Source organism: Pleurodeles waltl, chromosome 1_1 (assembly GCF_031143425.1).
Source record: "Pleurodeles waltl isolate 20211129_DDA chromosome 1_1, aPleWal1.hap1.20221129, whole genome shotgun sequence".
Lineage (NCBI taxonomy): Eukaryota > Metazoa > Chordata > Amphibia > Caudata > Salamandridae > Pleurodeles > Pleurodeles waltl.
Genome location: NC_090436.1, coordinates 617,612,917 through 617,632,771, shown reverse-complemented (window position 1 = coordinate 617,632,771; position 19,855 = coordinate 617,612,917). Strand labels below are relative to the sequence as shown.

General features: G+C 42.9%; 1 protein-coding gene across 1 annotated transcript in view; it reads left to right on the top strand.

The window, feature by feature from the left end:
* Positions 1-19,256, top strand: part of NREP (neuronal regeneration related protein) — a 77,898-nt gene extending 58,642 nt beyond the window's left edge. The window contains exon 4 of the mRNA XM_069226474.1: positions 17,556-19,256. Coding sequence (XP_069082575.1) covers positions 17,556-17,669 — 114 coding nt within the window. The 3' untranslated portion in view covers positions 17,670-19,256. The remainder of the gene's footprint in view (positions 1-17,555) is intronic.
* Positions 19,257-19,855: the final 599 nt, after the last annotated feature.

Here is a 19,855-nt window from a genome sequence, read left to right as displayed (position 1 = left end):
AAGGGAAAGTATTTCTTCCAGAAAGAGACTTAAGAACTGTTGTTTACACCCTCTTACTCTTGCATCTGGATTATGGTAATGTCCAAGTCAATGGTCTCCCAGACTTCACACTTGCACACCTTACTGGCATCCCACGTGCTGCAGCAGACCTTACCTAGGGACTGAAGAAATATGATCAGATCTCCCCAATCCTAATAAAAAAAACTTTCGCTGCCTTTGCCAACCCGCACCATCTTCAAAACCAGCTGCATTATAGACAAAGCCATCACGACCAGCACCCCTTATATGTTGCAGACAAGCTCACCAGCAGCCAGGAATCCATCAACTGCACCAACTCCATCTGATGGCTGACTAAGCAGTATGAAAGAAAAGCAGGCATTTTCCATTTATGCACCCACAACATACATCCCTATATCAATCAGTCCATGAGGACCACCCCAATGCTGCTCCAGTGTAGGTAAGAGCTGAAGATTCACCTTTTCAAAGAGCACTACATCACAGTGCAGTAACCATCTACAAGCCAGCTTCCACTCCTATTACCCATTCTTGTCTTTATCCATGTGCAGCACTCCGCTATAGAAATACCATATACATACATGTAAACATACATAATTATTGCTGCCTGTTGCAGTACTATAATGTAATTCCAGCTGATCAGCTGCATCATATATAGGCGTTATATGATTTTTCAAACAAAGTACATGAGATACGACCAAACCTTGAGGACTGCCATCCATTTTAAGGTGGTTACGTATTAAGTACAGCACTACATTAAAAACTGAGAAGAGCATCCAGAGGAAACCTTTATCCTTCAGAAGATGTTCTGGCCACTCAGTGCCAGCTGTAGGCAAGCATGTGAAAAAATGCTTAGTTGTTCAATGGTCTCCCTGTTATCAATTAGAGTGAGGTGATTTTTAAGATTGTACACCAGAGCTAAATGCCTCTCCAAAGTGAACATCAACTGCTAATGGAAGGTCTGATGTTGGTTTTGTAGTTGGATATATGCCCCTCTGAGGTTAGCATTGGTCTCCAACTCTGTTCCCATTGCCTAGTACACCCATAGCAATCTCCAGGCGGTCTCAAGCATAAGAAAAGGGATAGGTAGAAGACTGTATGTCTCATCCTTGTCTTTGGGCCTTATTTAGAATTTGACAGATGTAATACTCCATTGAAAATGTGGTGGATGCCCATCTGTCATATTAAAAGTACATTATAGCCTATGGCACGTACAATACAGTAGTGGTGGATTGCAAAGAAATTTTGATGGAGGTTTCTGTCCGCTAAATTCTAAATGAGGTCTTAAGCTGAAGACCTGCCCTGCTCTGGTTGTTTCTGCCACTATTTCCTGTCTTTCAGAGTGTCAGACAAAGGTATTGTGGGAAATTCCACATAACTAATGTCTGACAGAACAAAACGTGTTAGTCACCGATCTTGGATTCATTCACAAGTGCCTCTAATCCATTGTCCTTGACCATAGACTCTTCTGTACTCCCGATTGACATGATGACAGTGTATTTACTTTTTCAATGTAATGGTTTTCTGAATGGTGCTGTACCCATTAAGTATTGGCTATTAGCTTTACACAAAATGTGAGGTGGAATGCAATACGTAAGTTAGACATCTGAGTTCAGAGTCTAACTTACTTGGAAGCCCAAGTAAACGATTTTAACTCCTTCTTGCTAGACCTCAGTGACCTTCTGTGATCACGAGACTTCACGAGACTACTGTGAAGGCACAAGCAGTGTATTAATATGCAGGTCACAGTGTGAAATACAAAAATCAGATTTGACTGTGCAGTTTACTTAAGGAATTCTTGGAACCCTCTGAACCTACACACTTTACCTAGGCCTGCTGGTTCTAATGATGGGAAACTTCACACGACTGCCACCAAATGAAACTGCTTCAGAAGTACTGCATGAATTCCAGCCTGTAGCTTCCCTTCTGCAGTCTAGCCCATGGCGCGCATAACCTCAAAGATGCCTAAATATGTGAAGATGGCACAGCTTTTGTTAGCAGTAGCAGCTGGTTATTGTTATAGTTTTGGGGCTACGTATATATCTGCACCCACATACACATACCACACATACAGCTGCTCATGTATTTATTCATGCATGCACACATTAACTCTAAATCTCTCATGTTCTCATGCACAAACATGCACACGGTCACCCACACCGACACAGCATTTAACAGTCTTTTTGAAAATGGTATTTACGCCCTACCACCAGAAAGTGTTCTGCCTCTGTCCTGGCAGTTGAACTCCTTGCACTGTGGGGGCTGAAAATATACGTAAAGTTTGTTTGTCGGTGTAGTTCCTCACTTGACCCTGCACTGTCTATCACTGTAAATGTATCACGAGGTCTTGCAATTGCTTAGATCACTAAGAGGTAGCACTCTATTTGAGAGCTGTCAGGACTGCTTGAAGACCCGCTTCTGCTGAGCACTCTACATACATAAACTGTGCATGACAACATGGACAAGGTCTTCTCGCATGCCAAGATATATTCATTTTATGTATCATTTTTCCACAGCCTCGTCACTCTGAGAGCCCAAAAATGGATCTGCAGCTTTAGTGTAGACCTTCAGAGTGAGAGGGAGAGAAAACAGAGGGTCAATGCCGGAGCACCATAATGGATGAGTTGCCACTAATTGGTAGATCACTTTTAGTTTTGAAATAAATCATATGATGCCATCCTTTAGAAACAGCAGTTCATCAAAACAAAATCATTGTATTTGTCATCTTTTAAGTTTGGCAGACATTAATGGAAACCTGTGGAATAGTGCTCCAACAACGCTGTGCATCTGTGCCATTGGTAGACATTGTGGCCAACACCTACAACTATAATATGACCTTAGACAGCATATTTTTTTTCGTTAAAACAGTAGAAGAAAAACCACAGACACTGTTTTGCTCTGTTTGACCGGGGTCTGCTAGTGACTCACTGCCTGGCTGCAGATTTAGCCAGAAAACAAACTCAAGCTGTACCTAATTACATTTAAGCTGAGTATACTATTTCTCCCTCTACAGAAAGAAGCTGAAGGAACCATTCAGTAGATCAAAGCTCAGAACACGTGCTGTGGCGTGGTCTTGAATGTATGAGTTCATATCTAGGGATTAGAAATGCTACTTTAAAAACATGATTTTCATGCCTGACAGTATATTTCCTGTACACCACAATGCAGATGCACTGGGAGATAACATTAGTTCCATAATCCTATTCATTTGACCCTTTTTGATGAAGCCTCTATCTTATCTATCTATCTTACTGGTCTCAGCACTTGCAAATTTGGTTCCCCACAGGGGAGGGGTGTTTGGGGGGGAGGGGGTATCTGACACTATTGGAGGAGGGCCCTGGAGGTGCAGAGGAGGAGGTCCAGATCTCACAGGACCAACTGACCTGGAGGTCATTGAGGGTGCTGGGGCTGACAAGCAAGCCTAGGACTCTCAGCAGTGTTAAAGGAAAGAAGTACTACTGTGGTTAGGGAGAGAGGAGATTGACGACGAGGCACGATGGCCGAACATTTAGGACTAAGAGATTTATTTGGTTGAGATGAGAGTGTAGTTAGCTGCTTGGAGAGAGACAGAGCCTGCCACAGAAAGGAATGGAAACTTGAGGCTGGTAAAATGAAGTGGGGTTTCGGATAGAGGAGAGAAACCATGGTACAATTCTCTGCTGACAGCAAATAGAGTAGACAAGAAAAATGAGTCTGCAAGGAAAACGACGTATCCATAGACCTGAAAAGACTATGGGGGTCATTATGACCCCAGCGGTAGGTGATAATGTGGCGATAGTACCGCCAACAGGCTGGTGGTATATGCCACCACATTATGACATTGGTGGGTTGGCTGCAGCCAACCCCCTAATTTACCATTGGAACCACCATGACAGTAGCAGCCGCCGGGCCGGAGATAACAATCTTCAGCCCGGCGGGCGCTATTGTACAGCCGGCTGCATTTTGACCCTGCCTACCGCCATGGTTTTCGTGGCGTTAGCAACGCCACAAAAACCAGGGAGGTAGGCCCTACCAGTGACAGGGAAGGAATTCTGGTAGGAGGCTCACCCACCACCCCAAACACTCCCCAGACGCCCCCCAACTCCCTCCATCTATGCTCCTCCCCTTCCAATCCCCATTCATACACACTCGCAAACGCACCACACATACACACACTCTCTCAGACTGGCATACACTCATTCATTCATGCATGCATCCTTACACACATTCACACTGACATGCAGACACACATTCACATTTTTACATGCATTCCCACACATGCATACACCCACGCAAACAACACTACACTCAGTCGCATTCACGCACACACTCACACATTCATTCACACAACCTCAAAACACACACACACACACAACACCTTCCCACCCACTCCCCGGTCGGAAGCCCAACTTACCTGCATCCAGGGGGTCTTCCAGCAGGGAACAGAACGGGCGCTGCTACCGCCAGCGGCACCCACCAGCAGAACACCACCAGGCCGTATCATATGTCATGATACGGCTGGCAGTGGTCTACTGGCATGGCGGTGCTGGTGGTAGCAGCGCCACCTTACCACGATTTGCCAGTATGGCCACAGCCGGATTGCCGCCCTTCTTGTGGTGGGAGTCCGGCTGTGGTCATAATTTGGCACACGGATGGTAGCCGTGGTGACGGTCTTTTGGTGGCCGTCGCCACGGCGGTAGGCGGCTTATACTGCTATTGTCATAATTAGGGCCTATATGCAGCTCATGCCCTCCTGTGGCTCTTTCAGAGTGCTGACAGTCCTTTATAACACTGATATTAAGTGACTGGAATAGGTTGATTGTTATATTGTGTTGTGTTCGATTTGCCGCACACCACTCTGGTCTCCAAATTACCTCAAGAGAGGGTTAGGGGGCATCCACAACTTTAAATAATGTTGCCTATTTACATTTGCCACACACACAAAAATCTTTAAATATGGCCATCTTACTGTACAAAATGTCTGTCTGGAGCTTATGGAACACTGTTGCAGCCTGTAGCATAAGCTTTCAAAACGTTTTTGAATGCATGACGTATTCCTCTTCCTGCCATCACAATTAGACAGGGCTTTGGCAAAGTGGTCTCTGGCCCAGGGCCCCAGCCTTTCAGCCCCCATACCCACCCTCCGATAGAGCCAACTATGTTCTGCAGAGTCCTGCCCTAATAGCCTTGAGTCATTTTAAATAGATTGTTCTAAATGGTGTTTCTCTTTAATTTATCTTTAATGTGAGTGATTTGTGAGAGTCTAATACAGACATTTTGCAGAGAAATGTGTATTTGTGTTTCATACAACATCCTGGAAAAAGTCCCTACTAGATAAAAACAAGACCTCACATATGGGAAATTGGAGGGTGTCACAGAGATTATTTGCAATAATATTAGTGAGCTGTTGCTGTGTTACAATATTGAAAACACACTTCACCATCCCTGAATATTAGATGTAAACACATTCAGAATTTGGATGAATGTGCCTGTGCACTGGTAGTGACCTGGCCAAGGAGGGCATGAATGTGGTGAAACTGGATCATAATTTCAAAGCTATTCCCGAACAGAGGGCCCAAAACCCTTGGATGCCCTGGAAATTAGGGGTGTGGAAGTATGTTTTGTAAAGTTTAGCTAAGATCTTGATTGTAAACTTGTATGCAGTTTCCCGGATTGCCCTACACAAGTGATGTTTTTTCTCAGTTGCGAAATAATATTTTCACAGAAAGATCTTTCCTGCTCCACCCGACCCAGACAAACTACAAATATTTTGCAGAATCATCTTCAAGTTAACCTTTTTTTAACGTTTCTCTATGTAAGGTGGCACGTTTGCATATTTTTTCTCTGCACGTTTATGTGTTGTGTTTTTCTTTGCAGAATAATACTCTTTTCTTGAGAAGTGTATCTAACGCACAACTTTTTTGTTAGTGTCAAATAAAATTTTGTGTTGCATAAGTTGTTACAGAAGTCATGACTTTCAAGCCAAAAATGGTTAAGTGAAAACGTTGGAGCCGTCATAAAATTGCAGACCTTTCCGTAGACCTTTGCAAAAGTTTAAAAAGTGCACACGAGTACGAAGAGCGGTTTACATCTGAACACCAGTGCCCTCTCAATTGGTAGCTAACAATGGGATCGTCTTCGCCTGATTTGCCAAACCTGCCCATTAAGCCAGTATTAAAAACTGAATGAGGAATACTTGGCGTGAGCGCAACTTTAGTGGGGGGCAATTATCTTTTACTTGTCTGTACTGTCTACAGTTAAAAAACCGACTCGTCCTGCTGGATCTTGTCAGGACTAAGGTGCAACAAATCTGTAATTATGCCTCGAATTGTTTTTGGTAAACACATCAAGTTAAAGAAAGATAGTTAAAGATATGTTTCAATTTCTGGCCCCTGTGTAACTAACCAGCGTGACAAGGGCCTCCTTGGACGGCAGCATAAATGACTGAAGTGCACGGTGTGTCGGTCTCTATTGCTGTCGCTTTCACTGAGTCAGAGGAGAGCACAGGAACTGTCGTTGACCTGGCGGACGAGTTGAGGAGACTGAAAGATGTCTGAGCAGTCTAAAAGCATTTACATTGACTGCCAATGAAGAATGTTGTCCAGTTCAAACTGTCATTTAATAATAATCTAAAAACGTAGCCTGCAGCATCTGATCAACGGAACCTGGCAGGTATCACATTGCAATCACTGGTTGAGCTATTAACCGTGTTGCTTCACCCTCAGTACCGTGCAACTCGTTTTAGGTTGTAAGAAGCTACTGTAACAACTACAACAGTGTAAATCCTTTGCTGTGTTTTATAAACATTTGAAAGCCTCCTGTTTTTAATAGAGAATATTGTTCTGAGTAGCTGACTCGTTCCCAGGGACTAACCTACCCATTAAGCACTATAAACATGTTGCTGCAAAATGATCATTCAATTTGCCTAATATTAACAATAGACTTATGCAAAATCCTAATGCCAATTTTTGGCCATAAAACTACGTTCTGAGATTGTAATACAGTATGTCTGTGCAAGAATCGGCCTGCCTGTGAAAGTAGTTTAAGTTATGAATTGGTGTACAGATTTTTACTTTTTAAGATCAAAGCTGGACAACTTCTGCTGAATATCAGAGCTTTTATCAATTTGCTTATGGTAAGCAATGAGGCGATGGCCTTGATGTACACTTTCCCATACCACTAACTTCAGAGTAGTAGTGCTCGATGAATTTAATTCAAACAATAGGAAATTTGTCGAAATTTGGACCAAAGTTTTTAACAACTAATTATTGAAAACAAATCATTTCACTACAAAAATGAATCACTTAATGAGCACAAATAAGCAGAAGCAAAAAAGGACCAATTCTAATAAATATTTCTAATAAAAAAGGATCAGTTTACTGGAAAGGAAATAGGTGTCAAAACTCCTCAATTAAAAAGATTGTTTTAAAAACCTAAATAAATAAGACCCTCCGATAGCTACTAGTGGTTTTATCAGCTTTTAGGATGCCGTCTGCAAATTCTGCAGTTAACAATCCAGTAGCAGAGAACTCTCCTCACCTACATAGCTTTTTGTGGTGGGTACCAGCGAAAGGGAATGATGCAATATGAAATTTATAATCCATTATGTAAAGTGATTACATCTGACATTTATTCCTTTCTGAGTCCCTTCAAAGCTTTATGCTTAGTCCACGAAGCTTTCTAGCCCTAGCTGTTTTAAAACCTAGTTTAAAATGTATTGCCCTCCTTGAACACTTGACACCTGCTCTTCAAAGCTCCTCATGGTCCATTGAATCAAAACATCTCACTTGGGAGGGTACCTCTGTCTATTATTGCAACTGAGCTGTGGAATTCTTTCCCTCTTCCTTTCAATTCTGCATCTTGCTCTCTGATCTTGATTAGGGGTAGATTAGATAATTTTAGAGATGATATCACGGAGTCAGACTTCGAGTAATTACAATGATCAGTTTGGAGAGTCGAGGTACTTACTGATAGGTTGTGATTTATAAGCCAGCTCAAATTTTTGTTAATTGAAATTCTGACTTCTAATTCTCCTGTAATGCTACATGGAAGCTAGCATTATCTTAACTAAATTTATTAAGTCTTGCATGTGGTTGCTTCATTTCGCAGCGCTTTGATTTAACACTGAATGAAGGAAGAACAGTGAGCCTTAATTCATAAACGTCAAGGAACTTATTGCGACCCTCTCCCAGAAACTACCCATCGACACCACAGACACTGATGCAGCTGCCCGTAACTTCAGGCAATGGGTCAACACCTGTGCAAATACTCTTGCCCCAATCAAGAATCCCTCCAACAGATGCACCGACAGAAAGGCCTTCTGGTTTACTGCCGACCTCCACGAATCTAAGCAAAGCTGGCAAAGACTCGAAAGAAAGTGGCGCCAAGATCAGGCTTTGGACAGCCTCACAGCCTTCAAAAACGCCATCCGCAGACACCACCAACTCATCCGAGCTGCCAAGAGAACCGCCTTCAAAGACCGAATCAACAACAACGCACACAGCCCCAAGGAGCTCTTCAATGTCGTGAAGGAACTCTCCAAGCCCAGCTCCAATGCCAACCACATCCCGCCATCCCAAGACCTCTGCGACTCCCTAGCCTCCTACTCCCACTGCAAGATTGCAGACATCCATGACAGCTTCAGCATCCAGACCCCCCGGCAACAACCAACAACACAGATTCACCTCCGACCAACCTCCTGCTCTCCTGGACCCCCGTCCATGACAACGACACCATCGAAATCATGACCATCCACTCCGGCTCTCATTCTGACCAATGCCCTCACCACATCCTCAACAAAGCAAGCTCCATCATTGCACCCCAACTACGGAAGATCATCAACAGCTCCTTCTAGTCCACCACCTTCCCTGAGAGCTGGAAACACGCTGAGATCAACACCCTCCTCAAAAAACCCAAGGCGGACCCAAAGGACCTCAAGAACTTCCGGCCTATCTCCCTGCTCCCCTTCCTGGCAAAATTATCGAGACGGCCGTCAACAGACAACTAACCCGCTTCCTCGAAGAGAAACGCACCCTGGACCCTTCCCAATCTGGATTCCGCAGCAACCACAGCTCCGAAACCTCCCTCATCGCCACCACCGATGACATCAGAACCATACTGGTCAGCGGCGAAACCGCGGCCCTCATCCTCCTGGACCTCTCGGCCGCGTTCGACACTGTCTGCCACCACACCCTACGCTCACGCCTCAGCAATGCTGGAATCCGTGACAGAGCCCTGGACTTGGTCACCTCCTTTCTTACTGGCAGAACCCAGAGAGTCCGCCTCCCCCCATTCTGCTCGGAGGCCACCGAAATCACCTGTGGCGTCCCCCAGGGTTCGTCCCTCAGCCCGATCCTCTTCAACGTCTACATGGCCCAGCTCGCTAACAACGCCCAATCCCACAACCTCAACATCATCTCATACGCCGACGACACTCAGCTGATCCTCTCCATCGCCAAGGACTCCACCAAGACCTACCTCCACAAAGGAATGAAGGCCATTGACGAATGGATGAAGAGGAGCTGCCGCAAATTAAATTCCGACAAGACATAAGTCGTCATCTTCAGCTCCACCCCCTCTGCATGGAATGACTCCTGGTGGCCTGCCACTCTGACTCCCACCGACCACGCACGCAACCTAGGATTCATCTTGGGCCCGTCATTATCCATGACCCAGCAAGTCAACCCCATCTCCTCCTCCTGCTTCAACACCCTCCACATGCTCTGAAAGATCTACAAAGGGATACCCTCTGAAACCAGAAGAACAGTCACCCAAGCCCTCGTAAGCAGCAAGCTGGACTACGGCAATGCCCTCTATGCAGGAACCACGGGCAAACTCCAGAAAAGGCTGCAACGCATCCTGAACGCCTCTGCACACCTCATCCTGGACATCCACTGCCACATCGCAGACCACCTGAAAAACCTGCACTGGCTCCCAGTCAACAAGAGAATCACCTTCAAACTCCTCACCCACGCTCACAAAGCACTGCACAACACCGGACCAGAATATCTCAACAGACGACCCTCATTCTACACCCTGACCCGGCATCTCCGCTCCACCGACCTTGCCCTCGCAACCGTCCCACGCGTCCTCAGAACTACAACCGGTGGTAGATCATTCTCGCACCTCACCGCCAAAACGTGGAACACTTCCCACCCACCTGTGCCAGACCAAAGACCTCCTTACCTTCAGGAAACTTCTCAAGACCTGGCTGTTCGAGCAGTAGCAGCACCTCCCCGTGCCTTGAGACCCCCATGGGTGAGTAGTGCGCTTTACAAATTCCTGATTGATTGACTGAAGGAAGAAAAGTCAAAAATTTGCTTCTGCAGGATAACACCTTTGTTTTGAGTAAATGCCTAACTATTCAAAGATTCGCAAAAATTACTGAAAGTACGCTTGAAAATTACAATAGTCATAGTTTTTCAAGATTGAGATGTAAAAATGTACTCATGCAGAACTTTAACCAGGTAGATAATTAATGCACTCAGCAGAAAGCTGATACAATTTTCTTTTGCACCTGACATTTTTTGTTTCTGCACAGGAAAGCGTTTTTCTCTATGTAGTATCTATTTACTCAATGCCCCCCATTAATTGTGGGAGTATTTTCTCCCCAGTCCCACTGGGGGCATTTCAGTGAGGCGATGCTCCTCAGCTCTAATGGGGGAGCCGCCCCTCGTGTTTTCGTTGTGCAAGAATCACTTGAATAGGTACAGACTTGAGACTTTTTTAGTGTTGGCCTACCTTTGGATGTACGACCATCCAGGAGTTTGATTTTCTTTCTCAGTGGATGATGTTATGATACTTACCCGTCAGCTGGCTCGACTTGACATCAGAGTCATTAGAACTTACTCTGTTTTCAGTTTTAGGCATGACAGCTCCCCTCACTATTCTTACGGCAGTTCCCTGTCCTAATGTGTCTATGACTAGTGCCACTTCACTGCTCCTTTAGAAAGATCCCTTCTTGTTTGAATAGTGTTCTCTCATCTGAATGCTTTGGAATAATAGTATACAAGAAGAGATTGCACAGTTGCTGGATGTACGTTCGGTGTACTGCCATGCAAAAGAGATGAGAGGCGTTTGTATCCAGTGTCTGGCAAAGTTACATATCACAGGGAAGTATACTGGTTTGAAGCCACAGCGATTACATGATACAATTAATCAGGAGTCCTAGATAGAATATCCGGGGTTATCTCGCAGAAAAAAGTAACATTTTCTGTCCTCAATGGGAATGATGCAGTTGGCAGAGAATGGCAAATGGCCAGTAGGGCGTGGGCGGTATTGGCAGACTTTCGTTCCACAGAATTACATTAAAAATTCCTCTGAATTTCGTGAAGGGGCATAGTGGTCACTGCAGTGTGCATTGCATACCCCCTCGGCGCCCTTATATTACCATGTAAGGGCACTGAGCGATATTCACTCCAGTGCATACCACCGAGCACCAGCATTCACTCCAGTGCGTACCACTCAGCACCCTTATATACTCGCGTAAGGGCGCCGATGGGTATGCACTGCCCTGCAGTGGCTCCTTGAAACCGGGCTAAAAGAGGGAGTAGTCCCTCTATGTTTACAAATAACTGCAGATTTAAATTTAATCTGCAGTGGTTTTTAAACATAGAGGGACTGATCCCTCTTCCAGCTCTGTTTGAAAACAATTATAGTGAATTAATTAGTAACTCCATGTTACATGAGTAATGCGGAATTACTAAATTACTCCAATTCCGCAGGCGGATTTAAAAATTCCACCCACTCCTAAACCCAGTCAACTAAACCATGTACGGACTCCACCTCCTATGTGTGTACTCGCGCATAGAATGAGGACTGGTGACAGGGGTTAGAGACTGGTACAGAGGAAATTGTTACAAAACTAAATTAAAATAAATTATGTCCTTTCTTTTGATCTCACAGAGAACTTGCAGGCTGCCTAAATAATTTTTGTGGGCATACAACTTTTTAAAATGGATTTTAATAACAAAGCAAAACACAAATCCCATTCATAAAGTACAATAACTAAATGCAATGAGTTACACTTTTAATTTTAGAATTAGAATTATTAAAGGCATAAATATAAAACAAAATATATATTTTTTCAATAAAAATTACGTTCAGAAAATCGATTGATTTTACGGATAGGCTTAGAATTGAAATAAATATACCTGATTACCAATGCAATGAATAAAACGAAGCTTACAAGTCATGCAGTGATTGCACCTAGATGACGAAGTAGACTGTATTTAACATATCACTTGTGGGTGCATGCAATCCGAAGTCGTTTCTCATCTCGCTCTTGTTCGCAGGGCCTGGTACACGTTTTAATCTGGATCTACTGGTCTAGGAAAAAGTGCAACCGAGCCATCGTTTCTGCGATCCGGGAGGGGCGCGTGGGGTTCGCAGCTCATGACTGCATGGCAAATTTTCAAAAGCGAGATTGTTTTTGCAGCTGAGAGGAACTGCCCAACACAATGCTTTTGGAAGCGGGCCCAGCCTGTGTGTTCTGCCTATGCAGTTTAGTTTTCTGTTTTTCTTCCCACATCCTGCAAACAGTCCCAGAAAAATCACAAATGGAGCCTCCTAAAAACGTCACTGAAGAAACAGACTTCTAGCTGTGCCTTTCTACTGCAGTGACCCAGCGGAGTCTTGAAAGAGATTCACTGTACACTTGCGTTTCTGAAGAAACTCTCGGAGCTCACCATGCAGCTGCCTGTGAGCTTGATGCAGCAGTGCGTCGCTGCACAACAGAAAACGGTGCTCAAGAGAGTATACGAGTGGTTTTCACAAGTTGAATATGTGCTGATCTATCTGGGATCATTTTGCCACATTTAGTTATCCCATTCCTTCGTTTTTTCAATGTTTAAAGCTAGTCCTACCACATGAAAAACTTTTAAGAGTGGACCTCAGTGCAGAAACCAACCCTGCACTGGACACTGCAGCGGATGCAAGGAGATTCTTGCTGCACGAGAAGGCTGAAGGGCGACTGAATAATAGAGCGATCTGCGATAACTTCACAGAGAGATGATGTCACAGTTGGCGCCTTCTACTGATAAATGCAAAGGGCCGAGTAGATGGACCAGTGCAATTAGAGCAAAGGACGAGGGCCCAAAGCAAAGAAGGGAAACCCACACGAAGCAAGATTCAAAGTCAAAACCATGTAGGTTTATTTAAAACTGAGAATCATTTAAAGCAAAAAGATAATTGGTTAGCCAATCCAACCCAGCATCAATGTATCATAAGTCAAGAGAAACGTATAAGTATATAGTCAAATAACAGACTACCATAGAATGTACTTAGTATGAAAGCCAGGAAAGACCTGGCACCAGTCCCCACTAAGTTACTTTTTATAGGGTCACAGGAGAAGGAAGCCACGCTCTTTACATGGTGTGACATGGCACCATGGGCTTTATTAATAAACTTACATTCACACAAACCAATCAGCGTTGCAAAAATTGTGCTAAGTAAAGCAGGCACACTCAAGGAACTCATCTAAAATTAATGAAGACGTATTTCCTTTAACCAACATGCAGGGGGAAATGGCATGGCACTATTAAACAATGAACTATTAAACAAAAACAATGAACTATGGAACAATGAAGAGGCGCTCAGTTGATCCAGCATGCGGCTTCATCAGCCTTGAATATTTGCAACATTACGAAAACGTCTCCAGCAGGCTTCTTTCAAAGCAGGTTAATTGATGTAGCGAAAATAAACAACATCATGGAAAAGCTCACCTTTTCTTCTATTTTATGAAAAAGGAAAAACACGGAAAGAGCGAGAACTCATGTATGCAGTGCAACTTTTTAAAAGCCAAGTTTCTTACGCTGTCAGTGCAGCTAGACTAGAAGCCCAGTAAATTCAATTGTAGTCCACTAGTGCTAACCTAATCACATGAAAATAAACAGATTATTAATCAATCTGCTCCTGCAACACCAACAATTCTATCCTGTTGTGCAGGACCCTATGAGCAAGATTCCCTCATGTTTGTGGTGCCTTCCAACTACCTTGGAAAGGCAGCACAAATGTGGCTGATGGAGGCTAATTATTAAAACAGAGACAAATGTTGTGATAGTTACTGCTTCAAGTTCCGAAAAGGTCGTTGTTTAAACGTTTTGTGACTTTAAATGTGCAACGGAGCGTTTGTAAATATTAATTAGTTTTTTTTTTATTGTTATTTTCAATAGTAAACTTTGCGTGTACAACTTAGACTGTTCTTCGCCACCTGATTTCCCTGTTTGGTAGACTTCAGTGCTGTGGACTGAGACACAGATTTGATGTAGTCACGTGTTAAAGCACAGAAGCGTCAGCTGGATTACCTACGTAGCATTGGATAGCATTTCCGCCCAGTGGGCATAATAACTAATGTCTTTTGCTCTTCCACTATGAACCTCAAACATGTTTGCTTTTTGTTAAAGGCCTTATTATGAGTGACCCAGTGGGGAGGATGGAGTTGTTTCTGTACCCCTGTAGCTGGTGATGGTTTATGGGAGTCTTGTTAACTTTTGTTGCAGGTTGTACCCTGGCAAATGAGGAGTGGCCGGCAGGATCAGCAACTCCCTGTTGGATTACCCTGGTAATTCCTCATTCTTCCCAGCAGTTCTCCCCCAGCTCTGGGACAGACTTGACAGGCAGTGGGGTTGTCCATGACCTTATCATTGCAAAGAGATGGTAACTCTGTCACTATTCGCATCAGGATTGTGGGAGGCATATCATTAGACCCCTTATGTGTTGGTTTAAAGTTAATATGTCATGAAAATATGGTCCTATGTAGAGTGTGTTAGCGCAAGCCTACCATGTGTGCAGGTCCCCTCCACAATGAAACTAGGGGTTTCTCTGGGCTTAATTTTCTTAATTGCTTCATACTTTTGACATGCACATGGATATTGCGATTTACAGGCAGGTTTTCCCTAAAAGGTATTGTGCCGGTGCTCAAGGTCTTCTGTTTTGTGAAAAGGCGAGGCTAGCAAAGGAAATGAAGTAGGTTCCTGGTTTGTTTTCAAGAAACTTTGGACAGTTGGGAAGGGATTTGTTTTTTTCTGGTTGTGCACGCCAGGCAAAGATTTTGGTGTGTGAGTAAGCGATAAAAAGAACCCACAACTTTGACGCTCACTCAGCTCGCATTCCAGAGTCGAGGGTCTTACTCATTTGAATGGCTCCCCTGCTCGGAAAATGCGCATTTGATGACAGGCGTAGAATGGAAACCTAAAAGCAATAATTGTGTCTTGAAATTTCAGAGGAATATCAAGTGCACTTTTACTTCTTACTTGTGCTTCTAAATGTATGTTTATTACGTTTCCAGGTACCCTAGAAGCCAGCATATTACAATCTGCAGTGTAGTTGGTGGCTGTATTTTTTTGCACCTTTCCTGTTTTTGTTTAGAGATCAGCTTATATTTCCGCTGCAGGAGAGTTCCTAGTCAATGGTACGGTTTCAAGAAAATAACGGGGTTATTGAAGAGATATATCAGGTCCATTCTGCATGACGTACGAGGAAGTGCTTTCACGTAACCCAGGGGTCTTCAAACTGGGGAGCGGGCACCCCTAGGGGGGCCTCAAGTGATCCCAGGTGGGGGGGGCAGCACCAGGCTCTGGCCAAAAGAAGCATTATGTACATAACAGTGCTTTTTTTTAGCAGAAAAACATTTAGTGCATTTAAAAAAAAGGTAACAGTACTTAACTTCAATTTTTTAATAAGTCTAGACATATTTAAACATTGCCAACTTAAAAGAAATGAAAATTTCTGAGTGGGGCCCAGTGATGTTTACCCACTTGGTGGTGGCTTTAAAAAAGTTTGAAAACCACTGACTTGACCTTTGATCCCGGTGACATAAGTAGAAATAACAAAGCTTTTAACCCTGATGTAATCACAAGTACATTAAAACATTGCTAGAATCAGTGCTCTGTTAATAAAGATTTTCAAAACTGCACTAAAACAAAGAAAAAGGAAAGTAATGGAAACACAAGAGGCTCACGGTTGAAATCCCAGCCATTGCTAAGTGATGTCCACTCTGAGAGGTTTTTGTGCCTGTAGTCTCCTTTAGAACAGAGCCAAAGGCCTAATTTAGAGTTTGGCATATAGAGGCTCTGCACACTCTAAATAGGACGGAAGGGACATCTACTTCTCTTTGGCATTCACTAAATACTAAATAAGGCAGCAAATATGTTAAGCCTGTGGTTCCCAAACTGTGGTCTGTGGACCCCCAGGGGTCTGTGACACATTCCCTAGGGGTCCACAGGCATCTCAATGCCTGGCTGGCAGAAGGCACTTCTCCAGCTGGGGCCTCTGACAGAAGCAGGAGTGTTTTTATATTCCTTACTTTGTTTGTGCAGCAGTTTTAAAAACACTACAAAGTTCCATGTGTATGTCCAGCAGCTTTAGGGCAAAAATAAAAGTGTCAGGATAACTCTAGTGATTAATGTACCTGCTGGAGAGAGAAGGGAGATTCGTCTAGTGGCAGTTTTGATTTATCTAAGGTAGCACAGATGGTTAAAATGCCTGCTGCAAAGAACGTGTATCATGCATATCAAAGAACATTATTTTATGTGCATAGCACAGCGGGTTACTGCTTTTGTCACAGATATTCTTTTTTAATTGTGCAGTTCCTAAGTTACAATCGTAATCTAGCACAGTGAGCCATGAACTGCCATCAAAGAGCTGCATGTAAACTGCATGATACAGGTTAGAAAGTTATGTATTTTTCCCAGTCTTTCATTATGCTCATGCTGCTAAAAAAAGGTTTGCGTAGAAATAAATTATTAATAAATTCGACACTAACCGCTGTGTAATGTTCTGAACCCTGGGTTTGTGCTTCTCCAGACCAAGCACTATTAGAAAATGCCTACCATTATGGATGACCTGTGAATCCTACACCCTTTAATCCATTTTGTCATATGTAACATTTTCTGTACACTGATTTATGCACATATGATTAATTGCCTCTGTATGGATGTGATGTAAAGTGCTGTGGCACCCTCCACTGGTGTGAGAGGCGCCATAAAACAAATGAAATACATGTGACAGAGGGGCTATGGAGAGATGAGAGGCACTTAAGGTTTTACTTCCTTTCCCCACCACATACTGATGTAAAAAAGCTTTCTCAGATCTTATGTACCTACAAAATAAATACAGAAATTGCTTGGTAGCTGTAGAATCTCGCCTGAGGATTCAACTTTACAAAATAAAAACAAACATTGAAAAGTTAGCCACGAGATGCAGCACCAATCTTCCCTTTAAAAGTTTTCAATTTTTGCATTTTTTAAAAATATAAAATAATTATATATTTTGTATTTTGAGTATTTCTTTGGTGTGTACTTATTTGCGTATTTTTTGTGTGCAAATTACTGTTTTAATGTTTGAAATGTAATGCGTACAAATTGCTTGGGGGTCCCTGGCTTCCAGTAGTGATTCAGTGGGGGTGCTGAGGAGTCAAAAGGTTGGTAACATTGGTTTGAGCCATAGTGTAAAACCGACACGAAACATCACAAATATTGCATTCCAGGAAGAAGCATCATATTCCATAATTAGTTAATCTTTCAAATAATAGTAATTATGTTCTCTTTTCTCCATACATTCAGGGACGTCTGTACATCTCTAAAGAAGTGAACCATAAGGAGAGCAACGATACAGAAGCCACAGGAAACCATCATGGGTTTAGTTTCGCTAAAATCAATTACCTCACATTTTTTTAATCATTACTCTTCCATGTTATCACATTTAGTTTATGGGTGTTGACAATGAAATGGTGTATTTTACTGGGAATTGTTTATTTGTAAATCATCCAATATAAGAGACTTTGGGACTCTGAGCCTTGCTTTAGAGAACTGCAGTGGAGACATGTGCATCATACATCATTTTGAACAGTCTGGACAAAGTGTCAAAGCTCTCAAAACTTCACAATGTACATCCATGTTTACAAACATTACAGGTGGGCCTTGAGGCTAGTTTCTATCACAACAACGTCTTCCATTAATCAAACTCTACTGCCCACATTCAACTGGTGAACCCCTGCCTCCCCACAGAGACTAATCTGATGTCCTTCTCCTTAACCGTATCCTCGCAGAGGCTGAGAGTCCCCCGATCCCATTTAAATGTAACCAGCCAGGTAGTTTTTTTTCACCCATTACCCGTATATTGCTCTATATTTTAACCATGCGCACTTTCAATGTATAGAAGTAGTTGTATGAAACGCATTGCTTCCTTGTGGTAAGTGAATGAGATGCTGCCACGGGATTGAGACACTGATGAATGGTGCTATTTTGGACTTTAAACAGGCTCCTTGGATAGGTAGCTATGAAGGGGAGTTTTTTTTTTATTATTATTTTCATGTTCTAAGAAGGTGTTGGTACTTTTGTTTTCTTGACTGTTGTTCTTTAGAGAGGACTGAATTGTGTTTCTTGTGTCTGCTGTGTGGCTTTCCTATCCGGTATCATTGAGTGAGTAAATGCTAACAGCAAATAAGAAATAGAAGCTAGCCTTCAAACCTCAGACTTGAGACTGAGCAATTTAGCGGGAGCAATCACAAGACTGTAATGTACTTAAATCCATCTCTGTATGAATGCCTGCCTAACAAATCAAAAAACTATACTTTCTAATTCACCTTGTAGAGCACTTCGTCTTTTACTGAGAGATTATATTTTCAATAGGTGAAAGTCCATTATCAAAACTTCCTAAAAAAGCCACTTTATTTTAGGGGGTGAAGCAGGTGATATTATGGAAAAATTTGTAAACACAAAAAATTCCAACAGGTCAAGCAGTTCTGGGTAAGGTCTTTGGCAGTACGCACTTGTTGTTACACTTTTGTTCTTGCTCTCAGTGACAGAACACCACCAATCCACACTACTATCTACATCTGGGAAGCTGTTGTGTTGGACGCACTCTGGAAGCCCACCTTGTGTTTTTATAGGCCTTCTTCCTTAGGCTCTTCCTTTTCAGGGCATCTTTTGTCCTGTGAACCGTTTTAGCTTCTGACTGTTACTTACTAATGCATGTTCTTGTACTTCTTACTCTCTTTTGATTTTCTGTAGCAATTTCATTTTAAGGATTTCCTTTTTTAAATATTTGTTAGATATATTAACAGGGCTGTATATAATAGAGCGGTAAATAGTATACTATAGATGTGACAAGTATGTATAGTTAACGTTGTGTACTGCCAAAATGGCAGGCTTTTTGTATTGTAACAATGTGTTTCTTTAACAATGCACTGCAAGTAACCCATGTATTCTAACTGTTTTAGTAGGATTTGTTCAATAAATATGCAAGTTCTAGGGATCGTCCAAGTGTCTGAGTGTTTTTTTTTTTATCATTATATACTGCTGCGTGTCTATCGAGCTTCCACTAACCTGAGGCTCCAAATCTGCAGGAGCGAAGATGGCCCAACCAGTCCCCCGCCCAGAGCAAGTCAAAACACACAACTCAGAACAAGTGTTGGCAGCCTTCCCTGCGAGAACAGAGGTAGATGTAGGACAGAAAGACAACACTGGACGGACAGGGTTTTCTGGATGTCGTCACAGCCAAACAGCGAGCTCCTCAATTCGTGATTTCCACTCGTTCTTGTAGAGGCACTCTAGAGGAAAATAAAGACACCCATTGGTACTCAATAGTGTTCATAAAACGGAATAACCATACTAAAATAGCTCTGTGCCAGATCCATCCAAGTTGCTTTCACCATATAAAGACTCATTCAACCATCACAGGGAGACGAGTTAATATCACTTGCTAAACCACAAATTCAGGAATGATTTTCAGTACTAATTTTAGTAAGGCTCCACAAATACAAATTCTCCACAACTTGAGCAGTGCAATATCAACAACAAATAATAGCTCAGTTTGAGCAAGGGGAGAAAAGAAACATTAATACAGCCAGGGATATTTCTCC